Source organism: Rhinatrema bivittatum, chromosome 3, assembly GCF_901001135.1.
Source record: "Rhinatrema bivittatum chromosome 3, aRhiBiv1.1, whole genome shotgun sequence".
NCBI lineage: Eukaryota > Metazoa > Chordata > Amphibia > Gymnophiona > Rhinatrematidae > Rhinatrema > Rhinatrema bivittatum.
Genome location: NC_042617.1, coordinates 221,598,371 through 221,615,282, shown reverse-complemented (window position 1 = coordinate 221,615,282; position 16,912 = coordinate 221,598,371). Strand labels below are relative to the sequence as shown.

Here is a 16,912-nt window from a genome sequence, read left to right as displayed (position 1 = left end):
TGGGAATGTCAAGTAAATTCTTACTGGCAGATCTGAGGCTTCTAGTTGGTTTATAAAGCCGCAATGCGGTACATAACCAGGTAGAGTCTTGATTATTTATCAACCAGTGTATTAAAGTTAAGACTTTATATTTAACTCTAAATTTGATTGGAAGCCAATGTAATTTAAACAGAATGGGTATAATGTGTTGTCTCATTGGAGATCCTGTCAGTAAATGAGCTGCAGCATTTTGAATCTGCTGCAGAGATTTTAGGATGGAATCAGATAAACCTAACTAAAGACTATTACAATAATCCAATCCAGAAAAAACGAGAGGTTGAAGCACTGTTTGAAAAATCATATTTGAATAAGAGTGGTTTTAATCTTTTTAAAGTATGTAGTTTGAAAAATGAATTTTTTACTAAATTTGAAATATGCTGCGTTCGGAACAGATTAGTATCTAATTGAATCCCTGAGCTACAGGGTATTGCTGCAGCTACTCAAGATCCTCTGCTTGGTTCCTGTATCTCAAGACCTCGTCACCTACAGTACAGTTATCCTTGGCATACCCTGCGCTGTGGGCCACTATCGGACCTTCTCATCTACAGAACCACCCTGGGTATATCTTATTGCTCAAGAACTGTGTTTATTGCATTTCCCCTCTCCTTGGGTTATGCATTATCTTTTCTCTCTAATAAAGTCTTTCTCATAGTTGTGTCCTACATCACTGAGACCATGCCCACCAATGGTGAGGCTCACGGGGCTCCTCTCTGTGGGCGGAGTCATCTATCATCTCAGCCCAGGGTTCACAATTTCCTACAAAACCATAACAGATTGCTAACTCCATGGACCTGGCTCAGGTCTCAGCCCTTCAGGCCATCCCTAGACTGGCCCAACGTCTTGCCGAACAACAAAGGACATTAAAGACTCTGGCTAATGCCTATAATCAGCTAAACTCTCAGCTGAACTCCATGGGAACGCCTGACAAGACCATTTCCTCTCCACAGATGATGCCTGTACGTCTCTCCGTACCCTTGCCTGCACCTACACGCTTTACAGGTGACCCCCTGTTATGTAGGGACTTTCTAAATCAGTGCTATATGCACTTTTCGCTTCAACCTACTTATTTCCCAGATATAGTCCCAAAACTACGTACATACTATCTCTTCTAGATGGAAAAGTCCTGGCCTGGGCTTCACCTCTCTGGGAACGTAATGACCCAATACTTAAGGACTTGATGGGATTCCTCACACTCTTTCGTTCTGTATTCGACGATCCCACCCGCAAGACTGTCACTGGATCTGCTCTCCTGCATTTACAACAAAGTACCAAATCTTTGACTGATTATGTTATTGAGTTTAAAACCTTGTCCTCGGAACTACATTGGGACCTGGATTGCCTGTGGGCTATTTTCCTGGAAGGTCTTAACTCTCACATCAAAGACGAATTAGCAGCACGTGAATTCCCTGATACCTTGCACTCTCTCATTGACCTTGCTGGATGAATTGATCGTCAACTGTGTGAGCGTTCACAAGAGATAAAAAGTCCTAAAAAGATGTCATCTGGAGTTCCTCGTTCTCATCCAATGCCAGTTACTCAGACCACTCCTGCACCCAATAACAAGAAGGAAGAAGCAATGCAGCTAGGCCGCAGCCACCTTACATCAAAGGAGAGGCGTTATCGAAAGAGACTTGACCTCTGCATGTACTGTGGACAACCTGGCCACGCGGTACCCTCCTGTCCTATCTGTCTGGGAAATTTGCAGACCTAAGATCCGCCGGAGGACTCTTCCTAGGTCTAACTTCTCCATCTCCTCCACTGACACTTCCAGTCTCCATTATTTCGGATGCCCTCAAATTCCACACACTAGCCCTCATAGACTCCGGGGCCGGTGGAAACTTCATACTCCGCCAACTCATAGAGCACCTACAAATCCCTACTGTTCGGACACCCACTCCACTACTACTGTCATCTATACACAGCGAGCCTTTGCCTGGTGACGTCTCTTATACTACTCAGCCTCTTCGTCTCCGCACAGGGTCTCTACACTATGAGACCATTCTAGTCCTGGGTAAAGCTATACATTCGGTGGTACTCGGACTACCATGGCTTCAAATTCATTCACCCCAATTCAATTGGAGTACCCTTGAACTATCCCAATGGGGAAAAGCCTGCCATGGAAGATGCTTAGAGGCAGCGACTCCCATGCCTTGCCTAACTACTACCACCTCCCTTCCGGGTTTACCTCCACAGTACCAGTCTTATCAGGATGTGTTTTCTAAACAAGAGGCAGATACTTTGCCAGCTCATCGATCCTTTGACTGCACCATCAACTTAGTACCAGGTTCTGAACCTCCTAGAGGAAGGGTGTACCCACTTTCTCTATCCAAAACAAAGGCTATGTCTACCTACATTCAGGAGAACTTGGCAAAGGGCTTAATTTGGCCTTCAAAGTCTCCGGCCGGAGCCGGATTCTTTTTCAAGGGTAAGAAGGTCGGATCCCTCTGCCCATGTATAGACTACCATGGCTTGAATGAGATCACCATGAAGGACCACTACCCACTGCCGTTGATCTCTGAACTTTTTGATCGGCTCCAAGGAGCCAAAGTATACACAAAGCTGGACTTCAGAGGAGCATATAATCTGGTTCGCATACGCCGGGGCGATGAATGGAAAACAGCATTCAATACCTGCGACGGCCATTTTGAATACTTGGTCATGCCCTTTGGCCTTTGCAACGCCCCAGCCGTGTTCCAAAACATGAGGAATGAAATCTTCAGAGACATGTTGTACGACTGCATAGTAGTGTATTTGGACGACATACTGGTCTTTTCTCAAGACCTCCAGACTCACCAGTTGGATGTCTCCAAGGTTCTTCAGAGACTCAGAGATAATCATCTATATGCCAAATTAGAGAAGTGTGCTTTCTACCAGGAGTCTGTTCCCTTTTTGGGATACGTAGTATGCAGCCAGGAGTTCCAGATGGATCCGCAAAAAACCAAGAGCATTCGGGACTGGCCCCAACCTACTGGTCTAAAAGCTCTACGCCGATTCCTCGGATTCACCAAGTACTATAGATCATTCATTCATCACTATTCCACCTTGACCGCGCCCCTTACTGCCATGACGCTCAAGGGAGCCAATCTCTCTCAGTGGTCCTCTGAAGCCGTAACCGCCTTCCAGGCATTTCTTGAGGAGCCATGTCTACGCCACCCTGATCCTCGATGACCTTTCATTGTCGAGGAAGATGCCTCGGACGTCGGAGATGGCACTGTCTTCAGCCAGCATAGTGACACCCATACGGGCGGATTTTAAAACCCTGCTCGCGTAAATCCGCCCGGATTTACGCGAGCAGGGCCTTGCGCGCCGGCGCGCCTATTTTCCATAGGCCGCCGGCGCGCACAGAGCCCCGGGACGTGCGTAGGTTCCCGGGTTTTTTGAAGGGGGCGTGTCGGGGGCGGGACCCGATGACGCGGCGTTTCGGGGGCGGGACCGGGGGCGTGGTTTCGGCCCGGGGCGTTCCGGGGGCGTGGCCGCGCCCTCCGGAACCATCCCCAGGTCGAGTCTCGGCACGCCAGCAGCCCGCTGGCGCGCGTGGATTTACGTCTCCCTCCGGGAGGCATAAATCCGTGGATAAAGGTAGGGGGGGGTTTAGATAGGGCCAGGAGGGTGAGTTAGGAAGGGAGGGGAAGGTGAGGGAAGGGCGAAAGAAAGTTCCCTCTGAGGCCGCTCCGATTTCGGAGCGGCCTCGGAGGGAATGGAGACAGGCTGCGCGGCTCGGCACGCACCGGCTGCCCAAAATCGGCAGCCTTGCGCGCGCCGATCCAGGATTTTATAAGATACGCGCGGCTACGCGCGTATCTTATAAAATCCAGCGTACTTTTGTTTGCGCCTGCTGCGCAAACAAAAGTACGCAATCGCGCTGTTTTTAAAAATCCACCCCATATTTTTCATCCATGCTCTTTTTTCTCTCGGCACTTTTCCCCTGCCAAGCGAAAGTACGGGATAGGAGACAAAGAGCTACTTGCAATCAAATTGGCACTTGAGGAGTGGCGCCCATGGCTCGAGGATGCTCAACACCAGATAACATTTTTTACCGACCATAAAAACCTGAAATATTTACGTCATGCCAAACACTTGAACCACAGACAAGCCTGCTAGTCATTGTTTTTCAACGGATTCGACTTCCTTTTGAGGTATCGCCCAGCAGACAAGAAAACCTGCGCGGATGCTCTTTCCTGCTCATTTACACCAGAAGATACCCCGGACACTCCGCGTCATATCATTGACCCTACTAGGGTGCTCCTCTCAGCCACACACATTGTCCCAGCCAGAAAAAATGTGGTACCCTGGGCACTTAGGATGAAGATCCTCAGATGGGCCCACGATTCACTCCTTGCAGGCCACCCTGGTCAATCCAGAACTCTGATCACCTTGCAAAGATACTACTGGTGACCCTCAATGAAAGAGGATGTACGGACCTATGTGGAATCATGTTCTACCTGCGCAAGACAAAAACCACCTGCCGGTTGTCCCTGGGGACTTCTCCAACCTTTGCCTGCTGCTAGTGAACCGTGGACACACACATCCACGAACTTTATCATTGACCTACCTGTGTCTAGTGGTAACAACACCATCTGGGTCACTGTTGACCGGTTTTCCAAAATGGCTAATTTTGTGGCATGACCCGGATTACGCTCTGCTCCTGAATTGGTGAAACCTTTCACCCGTCATATCTTCCGTTTATATGGCATGCCTAAGCACATCCTCTCTGACTGAGGAGTACAATTCACAGCCAAATTCTGGAGATCTCTCTGTAAGACGTTCAATATATCTCTAGATCTGACATCTGGTTATCATCTGCAAGCCAATGGACAGACCAAAAGGATGAACCGCACATTAAAGCAGTTTCTCCGGGCCTATGTCAATTCCAGACAAAGCGACTGGTCCGAATTGCTCCCCTGGGAGGGTTTGCACTGAATTTCCATTCTTCAGCTTCCACAGGATCATTGCCCTTTCAACTTATCTATGGTCGCCAGCCTTTACCTCCGTAACCAATGCCTTTATCAGTATCCTCTCTGGCCACCCAAGCTTCAGCATACGAGTTTCATCAGCTGTGGGAACACACTAAAGGGTAATTGACAGGTTCTTGTGGCCTGTTTTGGCCTCTGTTGGAAACAGGATGCTGGGCTTGATGGACCCTTGGTCTGACCCAGCATGGGAATTTCTTATTTCTTATGTTCTTATGATGCCTGTCAAAGAGCAGCTCCACAGATACAGCCCGGGGACAAGGTATGGCTCAGTACCTGCTTCATTAATCTCAAATTGCCTTCAGCTTGATTTGCACCTTGGTACATAGGACCTTTCCCTATACTCCGTTGCCTGGGTCCAGTCACGTACAGCTTGCAGTTACCATCATCTCTAAAGATCCACAACGCCTTCCACATCTCTCTTCTAAAACCGCTCATCTTATCAGAGTTTTCTAAGAAGGCACCTGAGCCGCAACCTCTCTCCGCTGAAGAGGACATTACCTTCCAGGTAGATGACATCCTTGATGTGCGGAAACATGGAAGATGCTGGGAGTACCTTATATCCTGGGAAGGATTCGGACCAGAGGAAAATAGCTGGGAGCCTGCAAGAAACATCCATGACAAGGAGCTGATCAGATAATTCCACCTGGCTCACCCCAGGAAGCCAAAACCCCCGGGGAGGGACCCTAAGAAGGGGGGGGTACTGTTGCACCCATCGGTCGTAGATGGCTGCGACCTCTCATGCTCACCTCTTTTTTCCCTGCAACGTCAATCATGGGAAGAATGGCGGCCTCCGCCAACCAAAGCCGACCTCCCCGGCGTCCCCAGGATGGTGTGCGCACTGCCGACTGCTATCTCACTTCCAGAATCACCTAGGCCCACGTGCGCAGGGCCTCCTTTTGTATACGTCATGGTGGGAACCTCGGGAGCGTCCACTCCCGATGCAGTCAACCCGCTGGTGTACATAAGCTGACCGGCCCACTGCTAAGACGAGTTAGCAAGGAGTTCTCTCATTGTTAAATACGCTCCACTCTTGGATCTCCTGTTCCAGTATCTCCTCATGGCATTCAGGCGCTCTGGGTAACCACTCCACAGGGGCCCTTCCGCGCCTTGGCTATCTGCTTCTCAGAGGGTCTTCTTGCCTTGGACTTCACCTGACCCGCTCTTCGGGTCTCTCTCCTGGAACTTCCTTGTTTGAGTACCTTCTTCAGTTTCCTACGATACCAACATTGCTGAAGTCTCCACGGTGTACCCCGTGCCTCGGGCCACTACTGTTCTTCAGCATTATCGCTTCTACATATCCTGAGTTATAGGGTATTGCTGCAGCTACTCAAGATCCTCTGCTTGGTTCCTGTATCTCAAGACCTCATCTACCTCATCACCTACAGTGCAGTTATCCTCTGCATACCCCGCGCTGCGGGCCACTACTGGATCTGCACTCTGAGGTATTTCCACCAGCCTGCGGGAACCTCCTGGTGTACCCCGCGCTGCGGGCCACTACCAGACCTTCTCGTCTACAGTACCACCCTGGGTATACCTTATTGCTCAAGTTAGTGCAGTTAGTGTAGCTGGGTTCAAAAAAGGTTTGGATAAGTTCTTGGAGAAGTCTATTAATGGCTATTAATCGAGTTTACTTAGGAATAGCCACTGCTAATTGCATCAGTAGCATGGGATATTCTTAATGTTTGGGTAATTGCCAGGTTCTTGTGGCCTGGTTTTGGCCTCTGTTCGAAACAGGATGATGGGCTTGATGGACCCTTGGTCTGACCCAGCATGGCAATTTCTTATGTTCTTAACTGCGTTTATTGCATTTCCCGCTCCTTGGGTTATGCCTTATCTTTTCTCTCTAATAAAGTCTCTCTCACAACTGTGTCCTACTTCGCTGAGACCACGCCCACCAACGATGAGGCTCACGGGACTCTTCTCTGTGGACGGAGACATCTCTCATCTCGGCCCGGGGTTCACAATTTCCTAGAATACCATAACAGTATCTCACCTTGGTCAAGCAAAACACAGAGGCAGACCCTTACCAACAGCAAAATAAGTAATAGGAAATTAGAAATGAGAAATGTGCATACAGAAACCAAAATGGAAACCACAAGAAGCTAGACTCTGCATGCAGTGCAATACTGAAGAGACAGAAATCCATTTTACTTCTGAGGGAATTCTGAGCAACTGTGCAATGTAGAATTTGACCAGAATTCCCCTCCTACACAGAATTTAAAATTCTGCACAGAATTTGTAACTGTGGGTGGGTGATAGTGAAGACAGCATGGCATCATTAGTCTGTGCAGGCTAGAAAGAAGGGTTAAAGCATTACCTTGGCCCAATCAGACCAGAAGTAAAAGCAGGCTGTGTCAGCAGTAGCCCACACAGACTGAGATGGAGCTCATGATAGTCTGTGAGGAAGAGATAAAGTAGAGGGGTCAGGCCTGGGGGATGCAAGAGGGAGAGTGAAAGAGCAGGTTCACACATGGAAGAGGAAGAAGAGTCATTTTGAGAAAGGAAGAAGGGAGGAAGAAAGAGTGGAGAAATCAGACCAGGAGGAGGAATAAGAGAAAGAGCAGAAAGTCAGCCTGAGGAAAAAAGAGGGGCATGAGGGAGTCAGGGAGAGAAAGAGCAGAGGGTCTGGCCTGGGTGTTAGGGGAGAATGTCAGAGATGAGGAGAGAAGATGAGAAAATGGAGGGGGGTTGAACCTAGCTTTGTAACAGGTACAGATATTTTAAATTCTCCCAGGATTAACTGTTTCATTCATACTGTGCAAAGTACAAACATAAAAGATGCACATTCTCAAAGGTGACATATTCTTGTCACTAAAATGAAAATTAAATGTTTTTCTCTGCCTTGCTATCTGGACATTTTATATTTTCAAACACATTGGGGTAGATTTTAAGAGGCGCGCGAACAGCCTACTTTTGCTTGCGCATCAGACTCAAGCAAAAGTACGCTGGATTTTAGTAGATACGCGCGGAGCCGCGCGTATCCACTAAAATCCTGGATCGGCGCGCGCAAGGCTATCGATTTTGTATAGCCTGCGCGCGCCGAGCCGCGCTGCCTCCCCCCGTTCCCTCCAAGGCCGCTCCGAAATCGGAGCGGCCTTGGAGGGAACTTTCCTTTGCCCTCCCCTCACCTTCCCCTCCCTTCCCCTACCTAACCCACCCGCCCGGCCCTGTCTACACCCCCCCCTTACCTTTGTCGGGGGATTTACGCCTCCCGGAGGGAGACGTAAATCCCCGCGCGCCAGCGGGCCTGCTGCGCGCCGGGCCGCGACCTGGGGGCGGGTACGGAGGGCGCGGCCACGCCCCCGGGCCGTAGCCACGCCCCGTACCCGCCCCCAAAACGCGGCCGACACGCCCCCGAAACGCCGCGTCGACCGGGCCCGCCCCCCGACACGCCCCCGACACGCCCCCCTCCGAAAACCCCGGGACGTACGCGAGTCCCGGGGTCTGCGCGCGCCGGTAGGCCTATGTAAAATAGGCTTACCGGCGCGCAGGGCCCTGCTCGCCTAAATCCGCCCGGTTTTGGGCGGATTTAGGCGAGCAGGGCTCTGAAAATCTACCCCATTGGTTCTATTCTCTTTTTACCACTTTCCTCATCAGCCTTCTCCTTGCACCCAGTTCCCGAATCCCTGCTCTCCTGAATCTCCACCCAATCCCTGAGTTCCCACTCTCCCTCCACCAAATCCAATTCCTTGCTCTCTCTTCCCCATATAGGGCCTCTCTCCTCTGCCCCCCTCTAAAAAAAACCCAGACCTCGTCTTCTCCCCACCTTAACTCAATACCTGGGTCTCCTCTCTCTCCTTCCCAGGCTTCTTTTTCATCCCATCCCATTACCCAATCCTTGGTCTCACCTCCTCCAATCCCCACATTCCTGTTCTCCCACTCAATTCCCAATATCCACTTGTGCTCCCATCCTCCAATGCTAATCCTTGCTTTCCTATCATCAGGCCTCTCTCTCACCAATCCTCATTCTTCCCTCCTCACCTGGAGCCACAGTTTCACCCTCCTGATCTCTCCCTCAATCCCCCTGTCTCTCCTTCATCCAATCTGAGTCCCTGCCCTCCTCCTTAGTCCTCAAATTTCCATTCTTCCATTTAATTCCTTACTCTTCAGTCACCCTTCCCCGCGCTATTTCCTGAGTCCACATTCTCTCTTCTCCAGCTAGCTCTTTCTACCTCCATGCTATCTTCCCAGATCCTGCTATCCCCCTTCCCCTGCAATTGGAGTCACTGTTCTCCCCTCAGGAATGCTTGCTGTCTCCATTCCCACCTCTGCTCTCTGGACCAACCCTTCTTGTCCTAGAAAAAAACCAAGCGAGACTGGATCAGCTACAGCAGGGAAGCCTGGACTGTACTGCTCCAAACACTGTAAAACAAGCAGCATGGGGGGGGGGGGGCAGTCTGTTGCTTCCTGCATTTACTGACTGGTTGGCCCAATTACTGCTTTCATGTCAGTTCAGTCTTGCTGGGATTGTGGTGCTCTAGGGGTTGCCCAGTCTGCTAGTGCTTCCATCATCCCTAGGACAGCTACCTTATGAAGAAAAATTAAATGGGTTTGGGCTCTACAGCTTGAAAAAGGGAAGACTGAGAGGAGATATTATAGATGTTTATAAAACTATATGTGGTGTGGCACATATTAATAAGGAACAGTTACTACTCTTTCAAATAATACTAGAACTAGGGGACACTCCATGAAACTAAATAGTAACAGATTTAAAACATTTAAGACAGTAGTTTTTCAGTTCACACACCAATTAAACTCTGAAATTTACTGCCAGAGAATGAGGACAAGTTTGATAGTGTAACTGAGTTTAAAAAAAGGTTTGGACAAGTTTCTGGAGGACAGATCCATAATTAGTCAGACAGATCTGAGTGTGTATCTCTTTCTTCTGGAAGTGAGCAACATGGAATGGACTCTCTTATTAGGATATTCCATGTACCTTCAAGCTACCAGATTTGCTACTCTGGGCTTAATGGTCCATTGATCTAACCCAGTATGGCAAGTTCTTAATAAACAACTGAATTTCACTATTTATAGCAAGGGACATGTGACAATGAATAAAGTATATGACAATGTGATTTTGTGTTACGTGATGAGACACCTGCATTGCAGTGGTGGTTGTTATTCCAGTTATTTTTCAGGAGCAGTATGATGGAAGATGAAGTAAGCTACTTGACATATACGTTGGCAAGATAGTTGAAGCAGCTTCTATTTACCTTAGAAATGAGATACCATAAAGCTTAGAAAGCAAAATAGATATTTACATAATAATTGAATAAAATGTAAGGGTTAATGTTTTTGTTTTTTTATCTGAATGGTTATTCCATTCTTCAAAAAAGCCCCTTACTATTACTCCTGTAACAAAATGCATAACCTAAACTAAGCAGTTGATACCCATAACTGTGACCATGGAAAAGTTAGGTTTGTCTGAAACTACTAGATGCATATTTAATGGAGGGGTGGGTTTTCTAACTTTTCATAGGGCACTGTTGCAGTATCACAGGCATATTCCAGAAGCTTATCTGAGTAACTAATATATGAATATGATCATAAATGATTACCCACAGCTGACCTATTTGTGCAAGCTAAATAGTGTTGTCTTACCTTATTTGTCATTTTTGCATATATATTGAGGTGTCACTTGTCATGCACAGAGTGACTTTGTGGTAAGATAGTGTTGACCACATTAACCTAAACACAGTCTGCTAACAACAAAATTAGTCAGATGAGTATATGTTACAACTTATTTCCTGCATTTTTAAAAACTGTGGTTATGAAATGAGCACACAAACTAGCTTCATATGCATAATTTCCTTTGCAAGACAAATCCTATTTTAAATTTTGAGAGAAAAAAGTTTTGTGAGGGAGTAATCTCAGACATTTGGTGGAAAAGGTTTCTGAGCTTTAGTGATAGCTGGCCAACAAGGAGCAACATATTTCTTGTAAGTCAGTTCAGTTTCTTTCTTTTAATTTAACTTTTAATAGGGGTGAGAAAAAACAATATTTTCTTTATTACAAAAGATTATTCTAAATGAAAAGACAATTTCAAGTGTATTTTCTCCATGATGGTTGTCTGGGAAATTGAAGAGGTCCAAATGACATTGACAATGGAAAAAGAGAAAAACATTATACATTGCATATGTTACAAGAATTTTCAGGGCTAGGCAATCTAATTTTTTCTTTCAGAAGAGCACTTTTCTTTTATGAAAACTCTTAAAAGCTTATAAGCAGAAGGTACTTCCAGAGACAAAATGGACAATTAGTGGTAAGTCAGACAGCAACTTGATGTTTCTTAGTACTTTAGGTAGCTTATGTCATATTTATTTATTTATTTATTTAAAAACTTTTCTATACCGTTGCTAAGTTAAATACCGTCGCAACAGTTTACATGTAGGCACATATTTAATGTAGGTAAAAGTGTACAATAGTACATTCTAACAGGTGCCATCAAAGGTTCGGTTACAACCTTTACAATTAGACATAGTCATTTAGCGAAGTAGTTCATGACCAATTGTACCAAGGTACTTACATCGGTAGTTTTATTACACATAGTATTATAGTTATGGTTTATTGTGGTGTGGAGTTCATAGACTAATCTACTGTATAGTGCTAAGGACTGTATGTTGGTGCCTTTCTGTCTTTTCCTGAAATATTTCTCTCTATTCTCCTGTCTCTTTGTAAAATGCTTGTTTAAAAAGCCATGTTTTTAGGTTTTTCATGAATGTCTTGAGATCACTTTGTAGCCTGATCTCTGGAGGCATTGTGTTCCAGATTATGGGTCCTGCTAGTGATAGGGCTCTTTCTCTCACTTGTGTCAGTCTTGCTGTTTTAACTGATGGAATGGTTAGGAGTGCTTTATTTGCTGAGCGGAGGTTCCTGTGTGGAGTGTGTACCCGTAATGCTGTGTTCAACCAGTCTGATTTCTCATCATAAATTAGTTTGTGAATGATACATAGGGTTTTGTATTTAATTCTGTGTTCAATTGGTAGCCAATGTAACTCTGCTAGGGTTTCAGTTATATGGTCCCTCCTTCTTTTTCCAGTTAGTATTCTAGCTGCTGTGTTCTGAAGTATTTGCAGTGGTCTTAATGTTTTTTCTGAACCTGGCATGTACTGGTTCTGTAAGACAATTTAGTGTCACAAGAAGAAACACACTTGGATTATAAAATAGTGTTCCTATAAGTGGATAGCTTTTATAAAAGAAGCACTTGGAAGCTGAAACCACATGGTAAGTATATAGATCGATAAATTTATGCAGGACATTTGCCCATGACTCACTGCAAGCTGGTAAGAGTCCTTTATCTATTTATCTATGTTTCGCTCCTTCATTCCTATTATTTATTCAGAGAGAGGAAAGAAGAATATATGGCTTGAGAAATATGTGAATTAGGCAACAAAAGTCAGAGGGAGGTACTTTTGTCTTCAGTCACACATAAGAGTGAATTTTCAAAGGAGTTATGTGCATAAAAATAGTATATATCATAGCAATTTTCAAAAAGCTCATTAATGCATTTAAGATTTTTAAAAATTCAGCCCTATGGAGTGATTGTACATTAGCATCCATTTATAATTTCTGTGTTGGTCCAACTAAAGGTATTGTACTACAATCTCCAGTTGCTCAAATTCCTAGTAAAGGAGAGAATGGCATTATTTAAAAGTCAGCTTGAATGGGACAAGTTGCACATAATCTATGTTATTGGACATGATAAATAAGAACATAAGAAATTGCCATGCTGGGTCAGACCAAGGGTCCATCAAACCCAGCATCCTGTTTCCAACAGAGGCCAAAACCAGGCCACAAGAACCTGGCAATTACCCAATTGTTTAATAAAATGCTATCTATCTATATCTATATCTATCTATATCCATATCTATCTATATCTATATCTATATATATATATATATATATATATATATATACATTTTATGTAATATTCTTGAGTCTTTATTGTTAAATATCCACTTGTAAACAATATCCATATGTCTAACTAGACACATACGTGATAACCACTATTACCATTGTTCCGATACAATGAATAAAATTTGGAGTGTAAATTTAAAACAATTCTAATACAGTCCTTATTTGTATGTGTAAAAATGTCTTCAAATGATCTCAAAACATAAAGAAGTCCTTAGGAATATTATCTAAACTATATTAGTGGTGCAACCTGTTTATATTTGTGAACATTATCTAGCTAGTTGAACCCTATTGGGTATGTTTAAGTGAAAAGTGGCAGTGCCATTCATTATATACTATATATACAAAATGAAAAGTCATGCAGTTTGCATACTGGTTTTTCTTTGCATATTTGAAAGAGGAAATACAAACAGCACATTTCTAGATTTATCATTAAAGTTTAGTTTTAGTTTACTTTATTAACTTGATTAACCACTTTTCAATGCAATACCAAAGCGGTTCCCAAAACAAATAACATAGTATACAATATCAAATAACATAATAAATCATGTAAAAGCTAAAAAATAAAAGCATTTAAAATAGCAGACAGTAACTAAGAACAATGAAAGCAAAAGGCTTGCTAAGGACTAAAAACCTGGATGAAGAGCCAAGCTTTAATGCGCTTTTAGAATCGTAGATAATTTAGCTCTTGTCTAGATTATAATGGGAACATGTTCCAAATGCAGGCTACCAAATGACTAAATATTTTATGCTAAGTACTCTCATGTCTAATTACAGTTGGAAAAGGGACAAGGTAATCCAACTGAGAAGGAAGGAATAAATCTGACAGGTACTTCCATACAGTTTTTTTATATGTACTTTTGTAATATAGTTTTTCAGTGACTTTTAGTAACTTTCCTGTGCCCTTTAATATGCTACTATTAGACCAACTGTATTTATGTATTAAAGGCTGTGCCCTGACATTCTTCAGCTATTTTCAATTAAAAGAAAACTACACAGTTCTGATACAGTCAATCTTTTATTTCTGTTGGGCTTCCTTTTAACATACAGTACAATATTTAGCATGCTATTTTTCATGTACCTCCTAAAGAATGAAGATTTTTGCATTTTTATTATCAATGTTAATTTGATGTGATTCTTTTCTTCTCTATTTGCTTGATTATGATATCTTAAAATGCTTATAAATATCTTATATCTAAAATAAATGGTTTAAAAAAGATATGTCTCAGTAAAAAACACAGAAAGGGAAAAATATAAAAACATTATTTTAACTTATTAAAAGTGCTTATATTTCACCTATATCAGACCAGCCATATTAGGTGTGTTGGCTTCTTTAATGCTAATTAGCAACATATTAATATTTAAAAAAACCTTGCAAATATATAGGTGCAATTTAATTTGTTTTGCAGGTTAATCATTATCCAGCTCTCATTAATGAACATGTTTGGTCTATGTACAATGCACTGGGAATATACCTGTCATATTTTCACTATGGTTTACTGTAGGGATGTAAAATATTAAATGGTTAAATGGTAAGTAAAGTCTTACCATTTAGTCTTCCAGATATTACAATATAATATAAGGTACTGTGGGACAGACAGGAGCGACATTGCTTTTTCTTGTCTGCAGTCCTGGCGGCAGGAACCTGCTTGTGTGCTCCTAGCCTCAGTCCAGATTTTTCTGATCATATGTCATCACACCACTTTTCTGCATGGTATTCCTTCCGTGCGTGAGAGATCAGTCCAGTGCTGATTCTAAGCATCGCTGCCCATCGCCTTCCTGTTAACATCTAATCCATTTTAATTTTAGAAGTTTAAAAGATTAACTTTTAAAATATTATTTACATCAATAGTTTAATGACATTTTAATTCATTCACTACTTTAGTAGTGGCAATTTATACAAGCTTTCCCTAGCACAAACAGGCATTGCACTATTTGTGCCAGTGCAAAGTCACTGTGGCAAGCTTCCATTCATCATTTGCACTGTTATTCCAGAAACACTAGCACAAGCAGTGAGGTCAGTTTTCCAAATGGAAAAAGGTCATTAGTAGAGGACTACAGGTATTTGTATTGCGACCTGTGCTTTTCAGTATATTCATAAATGAACTGGAAAAGAGACAAAAAAATGAGGTGATCAATTTTGCAGATGAGACTTCCGGTGATGATGCAAGACTAGGTGGAGGTCACGAGCCTGAGCTCAAAGGGAATCACTAATCATCCACATATTAAACCTGCAAATATCTTGGATCTGACCACAAAATTATAAGTGTTATGTTCCCCTGTTCGTGTATGGACAATTTTCTGGTGAACAGCAAGTGTGTCAAGTCCACTAGACTGAAAAGAATTGGGGCGGAAGATAAGATGGCAATTGAGGCTGAAGCAAAGCTGGAAGAAAACTCAGAGCAGCTATTAAGTAATATTACTGTTGCATGGGCCGGCCGCATGGCTGACCCCGCTTATCAGCACAACAGGGCCCTCTGCGGCTTTGTCCTTGCTACAGGGAATCCCCGTCGCCGTTCTCCGTGGGCCCCCCTGTTTGAGGCGCCGGTGTGGACGCTAGCCGACCCGCATGTCAGCAGGCCCCCTAGGTGCACAGGCACACGCCTCCCCGCCTCTTAAAGGGCCAGTGGCAAGGGAGTGCCATGGCCTGGGGAGATGGCGTCAATTTATTTTATTTATTTATTTGTCAAGTTTTATATATCGTCATTCGGTTTTGCCATCACAATGGTTTACAAGATTTGAGTGGTACAGTAGATATTACATATGTATTACATAGATCATAATCAGCATCAGATCTGCATGAAAAGGTACATTCTGATATAAGTATATAGTTGGGTAATGGAATGAAAGCAGTATTATGTTGGTGAAGGAAATATTAGTTATTAAGATGTTAGCTTTTGAGGAATCTATATGATTGGAAGAATCTTTATGACTGGAAATACCATGTGTGCTGGGGAAGAGTATAACGTCATGTCAGGGCCAGGGCCCTATTTAGCCTTAATCCTGGCAGTCCGGATTAGGGATATGCAGAAGGAAAAAAATTGTTTCGATTCGGTTTTCGTTTCGCCGGGACCCAAATTCGTTGCATTAGTTTCAAGGGGGAAAACCAATTCATTGATTAGTTTTATTCATTTTCCGATTTCCCATTAAAGTCAATGGGGGAAGTATTTGCAGCCTATTTTTGGCTGCAGAATTGGGGTTTTCTTATCAATTCTGATGAAACTTCTGTGGAGCAATCAGCAGAACGAGAAAAGAGCTCCAAGGTACTTAGACTGTGGCAAAGTGGCACCAAAGTGGCATGAATAGCCTAAGGCACTTTAAAGGGGCAAAGGGGTACCAGGAGTGGCAAGAGTGCTTTAACAGAGGTGAAAAGCAGCAGTGAGAGTGTCAAAAACACACCACAGCTTCAAAAGAGAGAACCATTAACAGATGCATGAACCCTCAAAGGCAGCACGACAGGCAAAGTGGCAAGACAAGTGGCATCAACATCCTACAGCACAATGAAGGGGGAACATAGCAAGCAGAAAGACTAGCACCAACACACTGAGGAACCATGATAGTGGAAAGAACACCACAAGGAGTTGAGTGAGTCATCTGGTGTATGGCAGCAAGGCAGAGTGGCAGAAAGTTGATAGGGGCAAGACAGGCTGGCAGAGCGGAGGTAGTCTGGTCCCTGTGGTTTTGATAGGGGCAAGACAGGCTGGCCCCGGGGAGAGTTCCCTTTCCTTTGCAAGGGAAAGGGCTCCCTAGAATGGGTTCGCCCCTAGAGTGGGGTGTTTCCATTGGCATCTAGTGAGCTCTCGCTGGTCTTCTAAAACCTGGTGGATGTAACAGATATACAAACGAGAATATTCAAGGCCGAGACGGAGGAGGTTTCCATGTGAACAGCGGTTCAACATGGGTCAGCGGGTGTTAAGATATAGGCTGGTTATACCAGGGGAGAGTTCCCTTTCCTTTGCGCAGGAAAGGGCTCCCTAGAATGGGTT

General features: G+C 44.2%; 1 protein-coding gene across 18 annotated transcripts in view; it reads left to right on the top strand.

The window, feature by feature from the left end:
- Positions 1–16,912, top strand: part of CCR6 (C-C motif chemokine receptor 6) — a 553,987-nt gene that overhangs the window by 468,819 nt on the left and 68,256 nt on the right. For 10 of the 18 annotated variants that reach the window (XM_029594242.1, XM_029594241.1, XM_029594222.1 and 7 more), the window contains one exon: positions 13,704–13,755. The exons of 4 other annotated variants lie outside the window; for them this stretch is intronic. Coding sequence is in view for 9 of the 14 variants with exons in the window: in XM_029594222.1 (XP_029450082.1) it covers positions 13,704–13,755 (52 nt within the window). In the remaining 5 variants the exon portion in view is untranslated. Of the gene's footprint in view, positions 1–11,195; positions 11,275–13,703; positions 13,756–16,912 lie in introns of those variants that run through there. 4 more of the 18 variants (XR_003855476.1, XM_029594233.1, XM_029594245.1 and 1 more) reach the window with 2 other exon arrangements.